Source organism: Mobula hypostoma, chromosome 6 (assembly GCF_963921235.1).
Source record: "Mobula hypostoma chromosome 6, sMobHyp1.1, whole genome shotgun sequence".
Lineage (NCBI taxonomy): Eukaryota > Metazoa > Chordata > Chondrichthyes > Myliobatiformes > Myliobatidae > Mobula > Mobula hypostoma.
The window spans coordinates 74,547,597-74,567,238 of NC_086102.1; the positions used below are offsets into that span (position 1 = coordinate 74,547,597).

The following is a 19,642-nucleotide window of genomic DNA, read 5'->3' on the forward strand; positions in this document are numbered from 1 at the left end:
AATCCCCCTTTCTGATTCTATATTGCTGCAGATGAGCACGTTGTAAAATTATTACAGAACAAGTTCTGAAAAGTACAAATTACTGAAATTAAAGCAATGAAAATTCCCAAATTTGACCTGCAGGAAAAGTGTAGCATTCCTTGGTGTAAGCTTCAGTTCGGCTGTTTTGCTACTGTTGTGACAATATGCTCTTCTGTACAAATCTATTTTGCTTGCTCAAATACACCCTACCCCACTACATTTCTTGTTTCCTGATGAAAGGAATCAGAAAATCCTTGGGGAGCAGAGTTGAGGGCTGCTGGAAAATGGCTGCATCCATGAACAAACTGCAGGCTCACCTTGATTATAATCCGTGATCACTTTAATCTGTTTTCCATCAGTTTTAGGAGCTTTGTATGGATGAATACCAATGAGTGCATAATATGGTTTTCATCAGCATTGATACTAGCATGATTCATCATCAATCCAGTTCAGTCAAAAGCTGGCTTCTAAAACCTTGTGCTTGAAATCCAGCTGTCACATTGAAAACAATTGGAATAAATGTGCCATTTGTAGGCTGGGGAATATAACCAGCAGGGAACCCATGGGATTAGTTTTTGGCCAACCAGTTGTGTACTTTTTGCATTAATGACCCAAAGAAAGAAACAAAATGTAAGACTTCTAAGTTTGCTGATGTATTTTAGATAAGTACCTGGGGTGGGAGGGATATAGAAGGCTATGGTCCAAGTGCAGGTCAATAGGAATATGGAGAATAATAGTTCAGCACAAACTAGATGAGCCAAAGGGCTTGTTTCTGTGCTGTAGTCCTCTGACTCTATGCAAATAGGCGATGAGCTTTGTGTGAAAAGTATATTACAGAATCAGAGTTGGGTTAAGTGATTGGACAACAATCCGGCAAATGGAGTTTAATGTGGAGAAGTATGACCTCATGCACTTCATTAAGAAGAACCAAAATGTGGATTACTATGTAGATCAGGGGTTCCCAACCAATACAATTAAGTAAGTGGTCCGTAGACCCCCAGGTAGAGAACCCCTAATCTAAATAGAGAGAAACTATCAATGAGTGACGTTCAGAGGGATTTTGATGTTCTAGTGTATGGAACACAAAAGATTAACAGGTAGGTCCAACAAATATTTAAGGCAAACAGCACGTTGGATTTTTTTTTATGAAGGAGGTGGGGTTTAAGAATAGGGAGGTTGGTTTAAAGTTGGACAAGGGGTTTGAGATCATACCTGGAATACTGTGCACCTAAAAGAAAGATGCAGTAGCAATGGATGAAATCAAAGGAAATTCACCTGAATAATTCCTGGGATATGAGTTGTCCCGTAGAAGAGAATAGATACTTTGTGTCCATATTCCTTGATGATTAGATAAAAGTGGGATGAGCTTTATTCAAAGATACAATTTAATGGGCTCAGGAGTTGTTCGACAGGGTAGATGTTGACATATGCCTTCACTTGGGGTAGAATCATTAACGAGCAGATATTATCACAAAATAAGGATCCAGTTATTTAAAACTGTATGATCTTCCTATTTCTGGCCTCACTAGCATCTAGCACAGTTAGCAATCCTGAGATCACAATTCTGGAGGTCCTGTCTTTAACTTAGCACCTAAATTCAGAACTCACTTTGCAGAACCTCATCACTCTTCCTACCTATGCCATTGATACCTACATGAACTACGACCTCTAGCTGCTCACCCACCCACATAAGAATGCTGAGGACTCATGTTCTGGACCCTGGCAGCCGGGAGGCAACATACCATCTGGGAATCTCGTTCTCATCCACACAACTTCCTTTCTGTTCCCCTAACTAATGAATCTCCTATCACCACAACTCACTTCTTATTCCCACAGCCTTCCCTTCTGAGACACAGAGTCAGACTTGGTGCCAAAGACCTGACCACTGTGACTTTCCTCTGCTAGTAATCCTCTCCAACGGTATCTGAAGTGGTACACTTGTTGTTGATGGGGATTTCCACAGGGTACACTGCACTGGCTGCCTAATCCCTTTCCTCCTCCAGATTGTCACTCAGTTTCCTGTGTCCCATACCTCGGTGTCTCTCTGTCCTATCTATCATCTTCTCAGCCTCCTGAATGATCCAGAGTTCATCCAGTTCCAGCTCAAAGTCCTTTGTATGCACTTCTTGCTGGTGAAGTTGTCAGAGATACTGCAGATCTCCCTGCCTTCCCACACCACACAAGAGGAGCATTTAATAATCCTGCCTGGCATCCCTACTATTCTAACTGTGCAAATATAAAGAACGAAACAATAAATGGTGGAAAAAAATCAACCTGCAGCTTTTTCGGCTTCTCTCACTCAAGCCCCTCCTCGCTCGAAGCTTCAAAGAGCTGAAGCTTCAAATAACCACTCTAACAAAAGGCCAGGCTCCACATTTTTATTTGTTCTTGCTTATCAATTCTGATCACTGATTGGCCACTGTTCAAACACCAAACTGCCGCAAATTGATGGCCTTATGTACTCAATGAATCTGTGAGCTACCAGTCGCTGATTGGCCACTGTTCAAAGTCACCTGGAACAGATGAACTATGCCTAAAGATTCTTAAAGAGGCAGCTGAAGAGATTGTGGATGCATTAGTAACAATCTTTCAAGAGTAATTAGATTCTAGACTGCTTCCAGAGGACAGGAAAATTGCAAATGTCGCTCCACTCTTTAAGACAGGGAGACAGAAGAAAGGAAATTATAGGCCAGTTATCCCGGACTCAGTGATTAGGAAGCTGTTGAAGTCCATTATCAAGGATATTGCTTTGGGGTACTTGGAGGCACATGATAAAGGTGGCCAAAGTCAATATGGTTTCCTAAAGGGGAAATCTTGACTAACAAACTGCTGGAATTCTTTGAGGAATTAACAGACAGAATAGACAAAGCAGTGTCAGTGGATGGTGTTTACTTGGATTTTCAGAAGGCCTTTGACAGGGTGTAACATGTGAGACTGCTTAACAAGATAAGAGCCTGTGGATAGAAGATTGGCTGACTGGAAGGAGGCAAAGTGTCAAAATAAAGGTGGACTATGCTGGTTGGCTGCTGGTATCTAGTGGTGTTCTGCAGGGATTGATATTAGGATTGCTTCGTTTCACATTACATGTCAATGATTTGGATGACAGAATTGATTACTGTGGCAAAGTCTGCAGATGATACAAACATGGGGGTAGGGGCAGGTAGTACTAAGGAAGTGGGGAAGCTGCAGAGGGACTTGGACAGATTGGGAGAATGGGCAAAGAAGTGGCAGATGGAATATAGTATAGGGAAGTGTATGGTCATGCACTTTGGTTGAAGGAATAAAGGTGTAGACTATTTTCTAGATGGAGAAAGTTCAAAAAATAATCAGAGGTGCGAAGGGACTTGGGAGTTCTTGTGCAGGATTCCCTAAAGGTTAAATGGCAGGTTGAGTCAGTGGTGAGGAAGGCAAATGCAATGTTAGCGTTCATTTTAAGAATTTTAAAGTATGAGAGCAAGGATGTTATGCTGAAGCTTTGTAAGTCATTGGTCAGGCCACACTCGGAGTATTGTCAGCAGTTTCAGGCCCCTTGTCTAGGAATTCATTGCTATGTATGGTTGTTGTTGCTGTGACTCATTGAGTGTATTTAAAACAGTTTGATTGGTTTTTGGTTTGTCAGGGCATGGAGAAGACAGTAGAATGGGGTTGAGAGGGATAATGAATCAGCCATGATGGAATGGCAGAGCAGACTCAATGGGTTAAGTAATTTAATCTGCTCCTATGTCTTTTTTCAAAAAACAAACAGCTTTACCTTCCCGTGCCTCCAAGCCTGAACACCATTGTGTTTTACATTGTACATGGGATCAGAGACAATGTGAAAATCACAGAAATCATTGCTTAGTCAACCATTGTCTTTCAGATGCTCAAAGGTAATTTTTTTTCTCTCTTTTACTGTTATTTGCTCAAGCTTTTGGTCTTGTTTTCTATTCAGATTGTTGAGTGTTGGTGCAACCAAAGTTTACGCTATTCTTACCCATGGCATCTTCTCTGGCCCTGCAATTAGTAGAATAAACAATGCTGCTTTTGAAGCCGTTGTTGTAACAAACACCATTCCACAAGAAGGAAAAATGAACAATTGCTCAAAGGTTCAGGTAAAAATAACCAGTATTTAACTTTCATAGAAGATAATGAATAATGCTTTGAATGCACAAACTTAACATGTCTACTTCCCTTTCAGGTGATTGATATATCTATGATCCTTGCTGAGGCAATTCGTAGAACTCACAATGGTGAATCTGTGTCATACCTATTCAATCATGTTCCCTTGTAAGCTGAGTTTCCAACACTTCCCTTTTGCTGGACTAACATTGTTCTGCATTTCTGAAGAGATCATCACTACTTACAGGAATATACAGTTAACTAGTCACCAATTGAAAGGATTCACTGTCACTACACATACATGCTGAAAGCATGAAAATGTAACTATTTCTACATTTTATGGATTGGTTTGTACTTACTATCAGCAATTCTATAAGAAAAAAACTGTGCTATATATAGACAAGGTTCTGTTTTTTGTACTTTATTAGAAATGTAAGCCCTTCAGGTGAATTTCTATAAAATATAATTCTTGTTAATGGTTATGTGGCTTTTCTACACCACAAACTATTTGAATACTTGTGGTTATATGCTGATTCCTTTTATGTGAAACAAATGTTTGGGGGGGAAAAATGCAATGTTTAGGATACAATGCAGTAATTCTCAAACAGACATTCCATTGAAATCGACACCTGGTCCCGGCTGGAAGCCTAAGATTGTTTATGAGACATTCCATTAGATTATTAAAAAATGATTTGGTGGTATTGTCACCTATTTGCATGCTGCAGCAACAGGAGCAAACTAATCAGTGGATTTGCAAATTGATTTAATCAAATCACTATTAAACAATTGCAATGCACTGCGTCGTTTGTAAGTAAAAACTCTGAAGTAAAGGGTTATCTGCAGTAATTCATAATTTTTGTTCAGAAGCCAATTGTGTGTGTGAACGCAAACACGAGGAAATCTGCAGATCCTGGAAATTCAAGCAACACACACAAAAAATGCTGGTGAACGCAGCAAGCCAGGCAGCATCTATAGGAAGAGGTACAATCGACGTTTCGGTCCAGGACCCTTCATCAGGACTGACTGAGAGAAGAGCTAGTAAGAGATTTGAGAGGGGGAGGGGGAGATCCGAAATGACAGGAGAAGATGGGGGGAGGGGTGGATCTAAGAGCTGGAAAGTTGATTGGCAAAAGGGATACCAGGCTGGAGAAGGGAGAGGATCATGGGATGGGAAGCCTGGGGAGAAAGAGAAGGGGGGAGGGGAGCCCAGAGGATGGGCAAGGAGTTATAGTGAGAGGGACAGAGGGAGAAAAAGGGGTAAAAATAAAAAATATATTTTAAAAATACTAAATAAACAAATAAGGGATGGGGTGTGAAGGGAAGGAGGGGCATTAACGGAAGTTAGAGAAGTCAATATTCATGCCATCAGGTTGGAGGCTGCCCAGATGGAATTAAAATGTGTGGCCCCTGGGAGATCTTGCTAACACCTATGCTCTGTCCGCCAGAGAAAGCAAGATCTCCCAGTAGCCACACATTTTAATTCCACGTCCCATTCCCATTCTGATATGTCTATCCACAGCCTCCTCTACTGTCAAGATGAAGTCACACTCAGGTTGGAGGAACAACACCTTGTATTCTGTCTGAGCAGCCTCCAACCTGATGGCATGAATATTGACTTCTCTAACTTCCGTTAATGCCCCTCCTCCCCTTCACATCCCATCCCTTACTTGTTCATTTAACATTTTTTAAATATATTTTTTATTTTTCCCCCTTTTTTCTCTTTTTTTTCTCCCTCTGTCCCTCTCACTATAACTCCTTGCCCATCCTCTGGGCTCCACTCCCCTTTCTTTCTCCCTAGGCCTCCTGTCCTATGATCCTCTCCCTTCTCCAGCCTGGTATCCCTCTTGCCAATCAACTTTACAGCTCTTAGATCCACCCCTCCCCTCCTGTCTTCTCCTGTCATTTTGGATCTCCCCCTCCCACTTTCAAATCTCTTACTATCTCTTCGTTCAGTTAGTCCTGACGAAGGGTCCCAGCCCGAAACGTCAACTGTACCTCTTCCTATAGATGCTTCCTGGCCTGCTGCGTTCACCAGCATTTTGTGTGTGTGTGTGTGTGGAAACTGTGAATCTAAGCTCTTAAACATGAAGCAACTTTTTATTCAAGTGAAAACCACATCTGGTCTCTTGTTTCTAAATTCTGTAAAGTTCAAATGTAACAAATTAAGTTGTTTACTGAAGTACTGGGTGAAGCATGTGCTTTTAAGCATTGCAAGTAACCTTAAGCAGATTTTATTGATTACATGAGCAGACTGTTCTGAAATTAAGAAATTGAATAAATGATTTGGAGAACTTTTTTAAAAAACTGTTATCTCTATCTCTTCGCACAGCATTGCTAAAGAGACTGCAATATTGTACAGTATCTTATAAAGGATTCAGCCCCCAGCCCTTGGTTCATGTAAATGAGTATTACAACCAGAGATTTTGATCAACCATCTGAGAAATTTTATTTGTGAATGACATGCTCCTTCATTCATGGTACTGCCCAAAAAACATGAGAAGCACCAAGAAAATGCCTGTTACTGGTGTGCGCTAGTACCAAAACCTGTTGGACTGACTGTGGTTAATTTTGCTGTTGTCTCCAATTTAAACTGCAAAATAGTAACAGATTTTTACCACAAAACAAAACAGTGAAGTTCTCAAAGATGTTACAAAAATATCTCGAGCTACATCTTTCATGCAACCTAATTTCTCCTTCTCCAAAAGGCCTATAGAGTATCTATAATATCTGTCTGCACTGGTCCCCCATAATTAGTGCTAGCTTAAAAAAAACAGGAATAATTTAAAGTGAACGACCAGGAGTTAACTAACTGCAAATGTGAGTGTTTCTGGATTGGCAACTTTGCTTTCCAGGAAAAGCTCCATGGGCATGGGTAGACCAAGGCCAGCAGAAAATCCAAGATCTGAAGAACAGGTGGTGGGCTGAAAGTGCAGCAGATCCAGCACCTAACCATGACATCTGTGATTTGAAGTACCAAGAGCCAAATTGGACTGATCGACCACTGGAAAGACCAAAGATCCTCACAGCTGTGACTCTTCTTGATTTGGACAAACCCTCCGATTTCCTCACAACAAGCTTGCTTTATCTTTTTTGCCAACTCTGACCAACTTTTTTTTTAAAAGCCATCTGCCAGCTTACAAGTCTTTGTGAGCAGTTAGTATCCCTGCTGATGTCCCAAAACTTAGAAAAGAAAACAGTCTGTCAAATTTGCAACCTCATCACCACATGTACCTGAGAAGAGGAGGGTGTACCAGGGAACCTCTGACTGTAGACATGGTCACCTTCAGGAAAGGAGATGATCTATGGTGACTGCAAGATGGTCTCCTTGGTGTCAGTCATAGGCAAAGTCCTCATCAGGGTCCTCCCAACCACCTATTGCAATGGCTACAGAGCTGTTTCCTGAATCAAAGTGTGCATTCAGTCCATCTAGAGATAAATGACATAATCTGTATATAACTCCCAAGAGGCACATAAGGAGTAGCACCAACCATTATAGATGCCCTTTTTAGATTTGCTAAGATCTCTTGACCACATTTAGTGGGAGAGCTTGTGATGCAGTATCCTCTAATTCAGGGGTTCCCAACCAATTTTATGCCATGGACCAATACCATTAATCAATTGGACTCTGGATCTCAGGTTGGGAACTCCTGCTCTAATTTGACTCCAACAGAAATTTATGACCATCTTATGTTTGCTTAACACTAGATCCAATCTCAGTACAGACCAGTGTCAAGCAAGGCTAGATCATTGCTTTAACACTTTTTTCTCACCTCAGTGCTCTAGCAAGTGCCTCCCACTATCCAGGTCATGCTCCATTCTTGCTACTACCACGCTGGTAGGAGGTCCAGAAGCTGTGGGTCTCACATCACCAGGTTCAGGAACAGTTATTACCCTACAACCGTCAGGCTCCTGAACCAGTATGGATAACTTCATCACAATTCTGAACTGATTGGAAATGTTAACTCATGTACTTAGTATTTCTTGTGTTTGCACAATTTACCTTCCTTTGCACATTAATTGTCAGTTTGGTTTTATGTATAGTTTTTCATAAATTCTGTTGTGTTTCTTTACTTTTTGTAAATGTGCGCAGGAAAATGTATCTCAAGGTAGTATATGGCTACACATACATACTTTAATAATAAATTTTACCTTGACTTTGCCAAAGTGGAATGAATGTACAAAACTGATAGCATACTGTTCAACCTACCTCATCTGTTCCCTTGGCCTCTTGTTACACTGAGGAACACTGCCAATGCTTGTATATATGCACAAACAGGCTGAACTCTATTGTAAACATGCTCACTGAAGCACCCACCAAATATTCTCCACCAATCTGCACCCTCCTGTGCAACCTGACAGTAAAAGTCTGTGATGAGGTTTGGGAGAATGAGACCTGTCTTGGGAGCCATTTCTCATCAAAACCAGATTGCTGATGAAATTCACTGTCACCTTCAGTGTGCCAGCTTGCCCTTTGGGCCTCTGAAGAAGTATATATGAAGATCAGTAGCTCAAACTTGTCACAAAGTTCAGAGTTTATGGGGGAACAGTGATTTTTTTTGTCTTTCTGTGCACTTTTGAAGCTTTAAGGAGACTGAAGGCATGCTGCTATGATGTAAAGAGCACAATCCATGAGTAGGATAAGCAAGCCCACATCAGTGGCAATGTCCCCAGTACTGAGTGCCTGATTTTAATCAATTGGCTCTGTCAGAACGATGACATTATTAGTGTTCCCAGCACCTGGTCCCAAACAGGCTTTTGCCATAACAGAGCTCAGAACAGAGATTACCAGCTGCTTTGAAGAAAAGATTCAAGGTTGTTCTAAGAGCCATCTAAAAATACATGACTTGGAAATCTCTGGCCTATGATTGTTCCAAGTGGTCCAAAGATGTGAAGAAGTTTTCCAGCTGGCACATCTGCCTCGAGCTCCTACACAAAAGCCTGATGTGATCTATAAGGTGCATCTGCTCTGCTCTACCTGTGGCAGATATATTGGCCTCGTCAGCCTCCTGAAAACTGTCAGAATATAAATGGAAGTGAACCATCCTGTTTTGAAGTGATTTTTAAAGTTGTATACTACAGCATTACTACTTCACATTCCCAAGATGTAACTACTGTATTCAGCTACTCAACTCATTCAGAATTCAAGTTAAGTCATACATGGTTACTATTATGCCAGGTAATTTAGGATGAATACCTGAGCTGTGTTGACCAAGTAAAATTCTTGCTAAATTATGGAATTCTTCAGAGTTTTCAGATTTGAATTGTGATTGTTGGGGGCATCCTAAATTGGCCTTGCCTTTTATTATTGTATTATTAGCATGTATTTTATGTTACTCTTTTGTGGATGGAAACCCAGCTGATGGAAAGCATGTTGAAAGTAGGTAAGAGATATAACATGTTTGAGGGAGCTATTTGCTTTCATGATTAGTGGGTTGAGGGAATGTGGGTGCCTTTGCACTTTCCTGGGAGTATCTGTGAATGTAAGTATGGGGAAATGGCAAGTTTTTATGTACTAGGGTTAGGTTGAGTGGCGAAATTAGATATGGTGTTTTAGAGAAGATTTTTTGTCATCTTTGAGCAGTGGGCAATCAATATTGTATTTTTGGACAAGCAGTAACTGGTGAACTCAATACTGAGGAAGTAAATCGATGACTATGGCATTTGAATGAGATCTGCTCTGCACTTACAAAAAGCGTGACTCTGAGAGAGAAAACCCAACTGTGTTGCAAGAGCCAGATATTGTATTGGGAACTGCCTAAGTGACTCAGAGGTTAAATACGGAAGTATGTGTGTGTGGAGTCTGGGGGATCGGGATCATGTTGTTAAGTAATATGACAAATGTGGGCGAGGGATATTAGAAGTCATTGTGAATACACAAATACCCTTATTCTCGCCAATGGAAACATTTCGTGAATGAACTACAGTGCAGGATTAACTAAAGTGCCTAGTGCCAGTACAACAACTAATTGTAGATTTGTAATTGCAGTATAAATCATCGGACTTTAAATGACCCCAACATTTAAAGTTCTGGCCCAGAGCCATCAAAGCTTTTAATGGAAATGCACTCCTGCTGCGAGAAAGGCCCTGTAGCCACATTCATGGCCACCAGCAAAGTTTAATCAGCCTTTACTTTGGAATTAAACTTCCTGATAATGGCTAAGTATAGTCACTGTACTTGGCAGAAGTGAGAGAGTAGTCTGGGTGTGCGACACAGTGCCAGTAGCGTAGCAGGAAGTAGGGAAATGTTAAGTAGTCTTTGTGGAGCAGCAAGTGCAATAGAAGCAGTGGCAAATGGTAACCAAGGATCCTGGAAAATGTAAGTGTATTCTTATAATAAACTAGATAATCTGCTTGATAATGGAGATAATATCTTGCAATGCATTAATTCATGGAGTTTTGAGGTTAGCTGATGAGAGGTGCTAAATGTTAGTTTAGAGATCAGTAAGTTGCTGGTACAAAGCAAGTTTCTCCTATGAGACTAGACCTGGAATATTATGTACGGTTTTTGATTCATTGTCTAAACAAGAATATAATGGGGAGTACAGCAGTACTTTAAAAAAGATTGTGTTGCCTGGACTATGATTTAAAGAGAAGTGATCTAATTGAAAATACAAAGGCCTTCCATGGCTTAACAGGGTAGATGTAGGGATAATGTCTTCTCTAATGGGGTTTCTTGAACCACTGTCACAATCTTTTTAAAAAGAAAACAAGATTGGCAAATCAGGACAGGGATGAGAAGAAATTTCTTCACTACAAGTGTAGTGAATCTTTAAAATTCTCAGCCCAAGCAAACTATGGTTTCCATTACTGAATATATTCAAGACATTTGGATAGATTTTGAATATTAAAAAAATGATTATAAAATATTAATGTAGGAAAATGAATCTGAGGGAAATGGTCAGCTGTGATTTTATTTAACGGCAGAACAGGCATCAGAGACTGAATATACAGTATTATTCCTATTTCTTATTAAATGTGGCAAACAGAATGGCTGACAATAGATCAGATAGCATCTTTTTTTAAACTTATTGTCAATGTCATATGACGTACAGGCTTGCCTGCACAAGGTCTCCTGACTGTTTTCCACCCAGGCTTATTTCTGAAATTCTCTAAATTCAGCTCTACTGTTTTCTTTTTTGTTTTTGGATGTGCTATAGTTGCCAAGTGGTGATCATTCTGCACAACGGCAGTTATGAAGCAAATCATCTCAGATGCCATAATGGTAAGTGCAAGGATTTAGGAATGTGAGTAAGCAGGTCATGGGCTTGTTGAGTATGCAAATGCTGAGTGGGCACCACTCCCATTTTGAAACTCAGTGCCCGTCCCTGTTCAGTTTCACCATGCATGAGTTCAACAGTAGAAAAATAACCAGCATTGCTATTGTTACAATTCCAGGTTGGTTGGGGCTTGATTACTGCTGGCTGCTGTCTAGGTTTTTTATAAAATTGTTAATATCTGCAGGAAGTAGTGGTAACTGCTGAGTTGTTTAGTTTTGCTCTGTGGCTTCTGCAAAAGCCAGTTGCTTCTGGATATTTGTACAGCACAACTGGAGATTGTCTCATAGTTCCATCACACAACCACATGTGATTAATTTGCATGCAAAACACATTACCCTGCTGTGTGAAATCCCAAGCCAAAAACAAGATAAAACAGAGCACTGATATCCAAAAGTCAGGCCTTTGACTACCTAGACTGTTCTGGAGTCTTTTGATTACCTGGACTTGCAAAGTGGCTGTGTGTGTGTTCGTGTCCGTGTTCGTTCCGGTGGAGCTCAACTATAAAATCTGCTATTATTAGAATGGGGATTTTATTACGAATCTATCCCACTGATGCCCTAGTTTGTTTTAAACCAGGGGCCCTTCCAATTGTAAACGTACTGTTACCTCAGTAGTATACTCCATGTCAGATTAAATTCTGACAAAAGGGAACAACCTGGACAAACTCTTCGTCCAGCCTGTAAGCACATGACCAACTTTTCCTGACTTGCCTTGGGGCAGATGATGCACTAAAGTGTCAACAAGTTGCTTCCATTATTTAATGAAATCCTGGATAATCTAAACTCAAACTCTGTTGAGATTTGGTCATCAAAACTATCAGTTTTAGATCTCAAGTTAAGAATTCAATTGCTATCTTTAGTGCAGAGCTCCAAATTTGTATCACTAACTGTATGTCCAAGTGTTTCCTCACTTAATTCTTTAAAGGCCTGGCTCTAGTGTTAGTTCACGCTGTTGCCTTCAGACTGCACCATCTCAACGTGTGGCAGCAGCCTAGGCTGATAGGAAACAGCAGCGACACTGGCAGATTAACAGTGCTGGAATCACAAATGTATCACCTCGATAGAAGAGAGAAGACCTGCAGCTCCATAAAACTGTAGGCACTCTTAAGACTCTCCTACCCATCACAGGAATGTGCCAGAAAACAGATTACTTTGCACTTTACACCCAACAAGTCCTGAAGAATAATAGAAATTAAAGACATGATTAATTCTGTGCATCCATTGTTGTAACTGGATACTGGGTTGTTTCACTTGCAATGGAAGATTGTTCATCAGCTGCCGTCCTTAAATTGCCCCATCAATATCTTTATCTCATTTCCTCTATCAGTTCTATTGAAGAGTCTTCAATTTGAAACACTAATTACTTTCCTTTCCCACGGAGATTGTTACTTGTGTTTTTGTTGCATATTTTTCATATTTCCTGATGTCATAGAAAGAGGCCAATCAGCCCATCCAGTCTAGACCATCTCTTGGAGCAATTCCATCAAATTCCATTCCCCCACATACTTTCCCATAACACATTCTCTCCAATATGGACATGGCATCAAAGGTTACGTGGCGAAGGCTGGGAACAGGGGTTGAGGAGGAGATAGAATGAATCAGTCATGATTGAATGGCGGAGCAGACTCGATGGGCCACATGGCCTAATTCTGCTCCTATGTCTTATGGTCTTATATGCTCATGTATTCTACTCTGATTTTTCCTACCACTGACCTACGAGGAACATTTTACAATAAATTAATAACCTACCAATCAAGTGTTGGGAGGAGGGTAGGAGGCAGAATTGGAGCCCATACTATAACAGAGAGAGCATGTAAACACCACAGACAGCACAGAAGGTCAGGATTGAACCCCAGTTTTTGGAACTATACATATGTGTATAGGTAGGGTTGTAATAAGTGTGTGGAAAGTCTACTGCAAAATAAGAGGTGCAAATTTACATCATGAAGTTTATAAAGCAGAAGAATTTGTTGGAAGAGAAAATATTTGGATGTGTGATACAAACACTGAGTATCAAGTATTAATAAATAATATTAATTAAGTATTAGGTAATCTTCAAACATCTCATCCCTGTTGTGGGCTGCATCCTCACTACAACTCTAACGATGATCGTGGTGCGCATGATCGTCCCTATATAGTCCAGCTCCCAATTATGTGGCAAGGACACACTTTTGGTTTTGTGTTCCTGCTGAAAAACAAAGGTAACATTTACTGCTTGAGTCAGAATGCACATTTTTTTTATCTGCATTAGGAGTAAGTGATAAGGTATTACTACTGACACTGTCAATGACCCTGTTCCCTAGAGCTGCCAAAGGAAGGTAATCACATTTACAGCGAAATACATGAAATAGGATAGACAAGTTAACCTGTTTTTTTTTCAAAAGGATGGAATCTGATGGAATCCACTTATAGCACCGTGGGGCCATTGCAATGACACATGAGCAACTTAAATTTGGCTGCCTATTCTATGCCCTGGATGTAATTGGAGTTTGGCTTCCAGAAGTTTGTGGGTGCCCAGAGTAACACGTGGTCAATCTAAGCACAATTGTCAGGCCCTACTTTCAAAATGGCTTTGACAACTGATCAGGCCTCTCCTTCCTTCAATTCACCTGGTTGTGGAACTTGTCACATGGAATTGAATGTTTGTAAATGTCTTCAGCTGCGAAAGCATTTAGAAAATCTAGGAGTCAATGGACTTATAATTCTTGTTATTTTGTTATGTTAATAAATATTAGCAGAGTTGCTCTCCAAGGATTTTAAAAAGACCAGGGTTTCTTTATTAGTAAGAATGCATTGAGTTAGTATTTATTTGGATGGCATCCATTAGTCTTGCGCGACCATGGATCTGCGCCTGGAAAGACTTGCTTCAGTCTCTCCAGGGCACAGGCCTGGGCAAGGTTGTATGGAAGACTGGCAGTTGCCCAAGCAGCAAGTCTCCCCTCTCCATGCTACCAATGTTGTCCAAGGGAAGGGCAAGGGCCGATACAGCTTGGCACCAGTGACATCGCAGGAGTTGCCAGAACGAAGTTGAAAACAACGTTGGACTGCCTTAGGGATTCCAGCTCCGGATTTGTCCTCAGGGTTTACTCCCGAAGCCTTTCCCATAAGTGGGTATGGCAGCAAGGCAGCGGAGATTTGAAATCAGATTTTCCCCTCTCTTGGATGAACTGCCTTCCCAGGCTGACGAGCTCCATCTACCCAAATGCATTTATTTACCCACTCCTAATTGCACAGATAGAATAGGTTCCTTCAGCACATTCAGTTCTTTTGTTGTTAGTTAACAAAAACACATTTTGTGGGATTTCAAAATGTTGACCCCGGTGTCGCCCCTTGAAGTTATGTACTGAGTCAACACAGTGTGTCAATACCAATGGTACTGTTAAATTCAGTGACAAGAATGCAAAGCACTTTTATGCCACATGGTATTAAATTGAATCTTTTGTCACGAATCCCGTGATGGGTTGAAAAGGACCAGCAGAAATGGAACACACCTGGAGTCTGGTTTACTATAAATTAAGACTATATTTATTACTCTACGAATTAATATCATTAAACCGAATAATACAATACAGGTTATAAACTATTATATATATGTGTGTATGTATGTATGTATGTATGTGTATATATATATATAAAATATGTGTGTGTGTGTGTATGTATGTGTGTGTGTGTGTATATATATATATATATCCATCCGTAAATGTGTGTGTGGATACAAAAAAAATAATAGACCAGGAGGTAGATATCAGTCTTACGATGTCAGGTATCAGTCTTAAGCAGTTCAGTTCACTTCGTGTTGCGTCGAGTTGAATTGATAGAGAGAGAGAGAGAGAGATAATTGAGTTGATGTTCAAGTTGGCAGCTTTAGTTGTTCTTGCTTTGGAAGTCTTCAGAGTCACTTTGTGTGACCCCCACACAGACACAGATGGACAGACCCCCTTCCAGGGAATGGACTACTAACCCACAGCACGGGTTCACCACCAGCAGACCCCCACAGGCAAGCTCTCACCCACACTGGTAATCACGGGTCGAAATTAATCGGTCGGTTGCCTCCACACTCGTGGTGGCCTTAATCTCCACCAATGGTTTCTCGGGTAGCTTCCGCAGTTCTCTTGTGTCATGTCTCCTCTGCCGTTATCAGACCGAAGGATCAACTGTTTATAATCCATCCAAAATTCCAGCGTCCATTAGCTCAACCACTCTGAGCTGTTACCATGGTGACTTCCCAGCTCGTGTCTCAGCTCACGCCATCTCAGTTCATTAGACTGCTGAACTTCCTAGCAGTTTCTCACCTGCGTGACACCTTCCCCCTTTTGGGAAAATTTTGATCTTCGAGCAAAGTTTTTGCTCACTCACAGATTCTACACACCAAGCACTACATTCTACTTCACAGAGTGTACATTAAGCATTTACACAGTTCGTCAGCATTTTTTTAACAGCGGGATAGGCAATCCGCAATGACATCGGCCGTACCCCTTAAGTCTTATCTCAATTTCGAACTGCTGTAAACACAGGCTCCAGTTTACTAAGCACTGATTTCGATCTTTAATCTTATCTAAAAACACCAAAGGGTTGTGGTCAGTGTACACCACTAACGGCTTTTGTGAGGGACTAACGTAAACCTCGAAATGTTGAAATGCAAAAGTGAGGGACAGCAATTCCTTTTCTATTGTCGGCTAATTTTTTTTGGTGCACATTAAACTTTTTGGAGAAGTATGCCACCAGATGTTCAATACCATCATCTCCTCTCTGTAATAGCACCACCCCTGCAGCTTCATCACTAGCCTCTGTCGCTAGGGAGAACAGCTTAGTGAAGTACGGTGCCTTTAGCACTGGATGGTGACACAGGATACCCTTTAACCATTCGAATGCCTCTTGGCAACGCTCATCCCACACAAATCGTTCACTCTTTCTCAACAGTTTTGTCAGTGGAAGGGCAATATCCGCAAAGTTCTTGCAAAATTTTCGATAATACCCCACCATATCTAAAAACCTTCTCAATGCTCTCTTACCCGTTGGAATGGGTACATCAGTGATAGCCTGAACTTTCCCTTTCACAGGAGCCAGTTGACCCTGACCCACCACATAACCAAGATATGTGACCCTGGCTTGACCAAACTCACTCTTGGCAACGTTCATTGTCAGATTAGCTTTAGAGAGCTGATCAAATAATTTCTCTACTGTTACAATGTGTTCCTCCCACGTGTTGTTCCATACTACTAAATCGTCAATGTATGCCCCGGTATTCTTCAAGCCTTGAATCACAGAATTTATCATACGTTGGAATGTCCCAGGGGCATTATTCATCCTGGAAGGCATCACATTATACTCGTACAACCCTGAGGGGGTGACGGATTCTGATATCGCTTGAGCCCTATAAGTTAAGGGAATGCGTCAGTACCTTTTTAGCATGTCAATTTTTGTTAGGTACTTAGCCTTTCCCACCCTATCGATGCAGTCATCTATTCTGGGAATAGGGTAAGCATCTGTTTTAGTTATTGCGTTGACCTTTCTATAATCTGTGCAAAATCTCATTGTACCATCAGGCTTGGGAACTATCACACACGGGGAAGCCCATACAGAGGTGGATGGCCTGATTATACCATTGGCCAACATATATTCGATTTCCTGTTCCACTACTTTACTACATTCTAAATTCATCCTGTAGGGGTTCTGTTTCACTGGATCAGTCTGCCCTACAATGACATCATGGGTAGCTATACTACACTGCCTCGGTATATCTGGGAATAGATCGGAATTTTTGCCAATTAGCTCCTTTATCTGTTGCTGTTGTTTCGGTTCCAGGTGGTTAATTTTACTGTCTATGTTCTCCAAAACACTAGCATTCTTGGCTCGAGCTGAAACCAGACACTGCTCATTACACTCCCCCGTTATCTCTGGGCTAGTCTTTGCAGCTGGGTCTTGTTTGGTTGTGACCCCAACTGATATGGATTTAGAATCAAAATAAGGTTTGATTAGGTACACATGCACTAATTGAGTGGTCTTCCTTCTACCAGGTGTCCTGATAACATAGTTAAGCTCATCAATTTTCCTCATTATTTCGTAAGGTCCACTAAATTGAGCCTGGAGAGGGTTATTCTCCAGGGGAAACAAAACCAAGACCTCATCTCCAACCTCATAGCTTCGCTCCCTCGCCTGTCTGTCATACCAGCGCTTCATATCAGCCCGGAAGTTTTGGAGACTGTGTTTCGCAAGGTCACAAGCCCTGCTCAGCCTGTCTCGAAACTCTAAGACATAATCCAATACACCAATTCGCACTTCCTTATCAGACCGTTGCTCTGTCGGTAAGGTCAAAGGTCCTCGAGGCCTATGACCAAGCACGAGCTCAAACGGACTGAACCCCAATGATTCCTGGATCGAATCTCTTATCGCAAATAGAAGTAAAGGTATGCTCTCATCCCAATGTTTTTCGTTTCCCATACAGCATGCTTTAATCATGGATTTGAGGGTAGAGTGAAACATCTCTATCGCTCCCTGTGATTGGGGATGGTATGCCGTGGACAAAATTTGTTTCACTCCCAGTTCTGTAAATATCTGTTGGAATACACCCAATGTAAAATTACTGCCCTGATCTGATTGTATCCCCTTGGGCAGACCCACTAATGTGAAGAACTTAATAAGTGCCTTCACCACTGTTTTAGCCTTTAGGTTCCTGAGGGGTATTGCTTCTGGGAACCTAGAGGCAGCACACATAATGGTTAACACATATTGGTGGCCACCTGCAGTCTTTAGCAGTGGGCCAACAGAATCCACAATGACCCTGGAGAAAGGTTCGCCAAAAGCTGGTATGGGGCGAAGTAGCGCTTTTGGGATAGTCTGATTCGGTTTCCCTACCACTTGACAGGTATTACAGATTTTACAAAAAACCACCACATCCTTTCTTATACCCGGCCAATGAAATTCTTTCATAATCTTGTTCCCTGTCTTTCTAACTCCAAGATGTCCCCCTAAAGGCATTGTATGAGCCATCTTTAAAATTTCTGTACAGTAACCCTTCGGAACCACCACCTGGTGCACCACTCCCCAATCCTCATTGGCAGGTACTGTCAGTAGCCTCCAATTTCACATTAATACCCCATCATTTAGATAGTAACCCATTGACTCCCTCTGAATTTCATCCTCAGAAAGAGCTGTCTCTTTTAAGATTACAATCTCAGGAACCCTATCCTGCTCTTCCACAAGCTTCCGCCTGGACAATGACAAACCCCTCTTATCAGCCTCACTACCTGGGTCCTGGTTGAACACAGACAGTAGAAAAGTTTCAGATCAGTCAGTAGGATCCATACCCCATCTTTGCTATTGTGGGTACCTGACCCCTCCCGTCCAGATCACTTCACCGCTGCAGCCTTCCTTGTCATACTTCTTGTGACCGCACATGTGGGATGAAGTTCACTGTCTGCACTTGTCTCACTAACAGCAGGCCGGCTTGTTAGCTGTAACCCTGGGTATACATCTTTTCCTGCCAGGTCATTTCCCAACAAGACGTCCACGTTAGCTATCAGTAATTTAGGTCGTATCCCTATGTCAGCTGGTCCAGATACTAAGTCACATTTCAAAATTATTTTGTGCAAAGGCATGACCTCTGTTCCCTTGCCAATACCTTCCAGAATATTCACTTGGTCCGTTTTTGTCTCGTCACCAAATTCTAAGACATCACTTAATATCAGTGACTGAAAGGCTCCAGTATCATGCCAGATTCTCACTGGAACTAGTGGTGACCCCTCCTTGATAATGAACCACTCAATCCCTTCCTGAACTTGGCCAGACCCCACCTTCCTTCGTGTGGTCTCAGCCGCTGGCACACGCGCATTGGGGGTTTTCCCCTTCTCCTTTCCCATTTCTTTCTTCCAAATAAGACAGTTAGACATCACAGGGCCAAGCTTTCTGCAATAGTAACAGGTAAAACTGGAAAACTTATTTTTGGTTGGTTTCCCCTCCTCTTTACCTCTATCACTAGCCCCTGCCTTGTTTTCTGTTTTACTCGGCGGATTATCCCGGTAACTCTTCTGATAACCCTTGCTCGGGTAAAACTTAATCTTGTGAGTCAGGGCAAACTCATCCGCTAACCTAGCGGTCGCGGAAAGGATCTCAACCTCTTTCTCTTCTACATATATCCATATCTCACTAGGGACACACTCTTTAAATTCCTCGATCAGCATCAGCTGTCTCACTTTGTGGTAGTCCTCGTCTACCTCTTTCGAGCCACACCACCAATCAAAGTACCTG

The 19,642-nt window shown here is 41.6% G+C and overlaps 2 protein-coding genes across 2 annotated transcripts in view; both read left to right on the plus strand.

Annotated features, from left to right (window-relative positions):
* The window catches only part of LOC134347570 (ribose-phosphate pyrophosphokinase 2-like), a 46,004-nt gene extending 40,968 nt beyond the window's left edge, over positions 1-5,036 (plus strand). The window contains exons 6-7 of the mRNA XM_063049924.1: positions 3,953-4,112; positions 4,199-5,036. Coding sequence (XP_062905994.1) covers positions 3,953-4,112; positions 4,199-4,291 — 253 coding nt within the window. The 3' untranslated portion in view covers positions 4,292-5,036. The remainder of the gene's footprint in view (positions 1-3,952; positions 4,113-4,198) is intronic.
* A 5,251-nt stretch (positions 5,037-10,287) lies between these two features.
* The window catches only part of tlr7 (toll-like receptor 7), a 47,615-nt gene continuing 38,260 nt past the window's right edge, over positions 10,288-19,642 (plus strand). The window contains exons 1-2 of the mRNA XM_063051004.1: positions 10,288-10,435; positions 11,277-11,341. Of these exons, the coding sequence (XP_062907074.1) occupies positions 11,312-11,341 (30 nt within the window). The 5' untranslated portion in view covers positions 10,288-10,435; positions 11,277-11,311. The remainder of the gene's footprint in view (positions 10,436-11,276; positions 11,342-19,642) is intronic.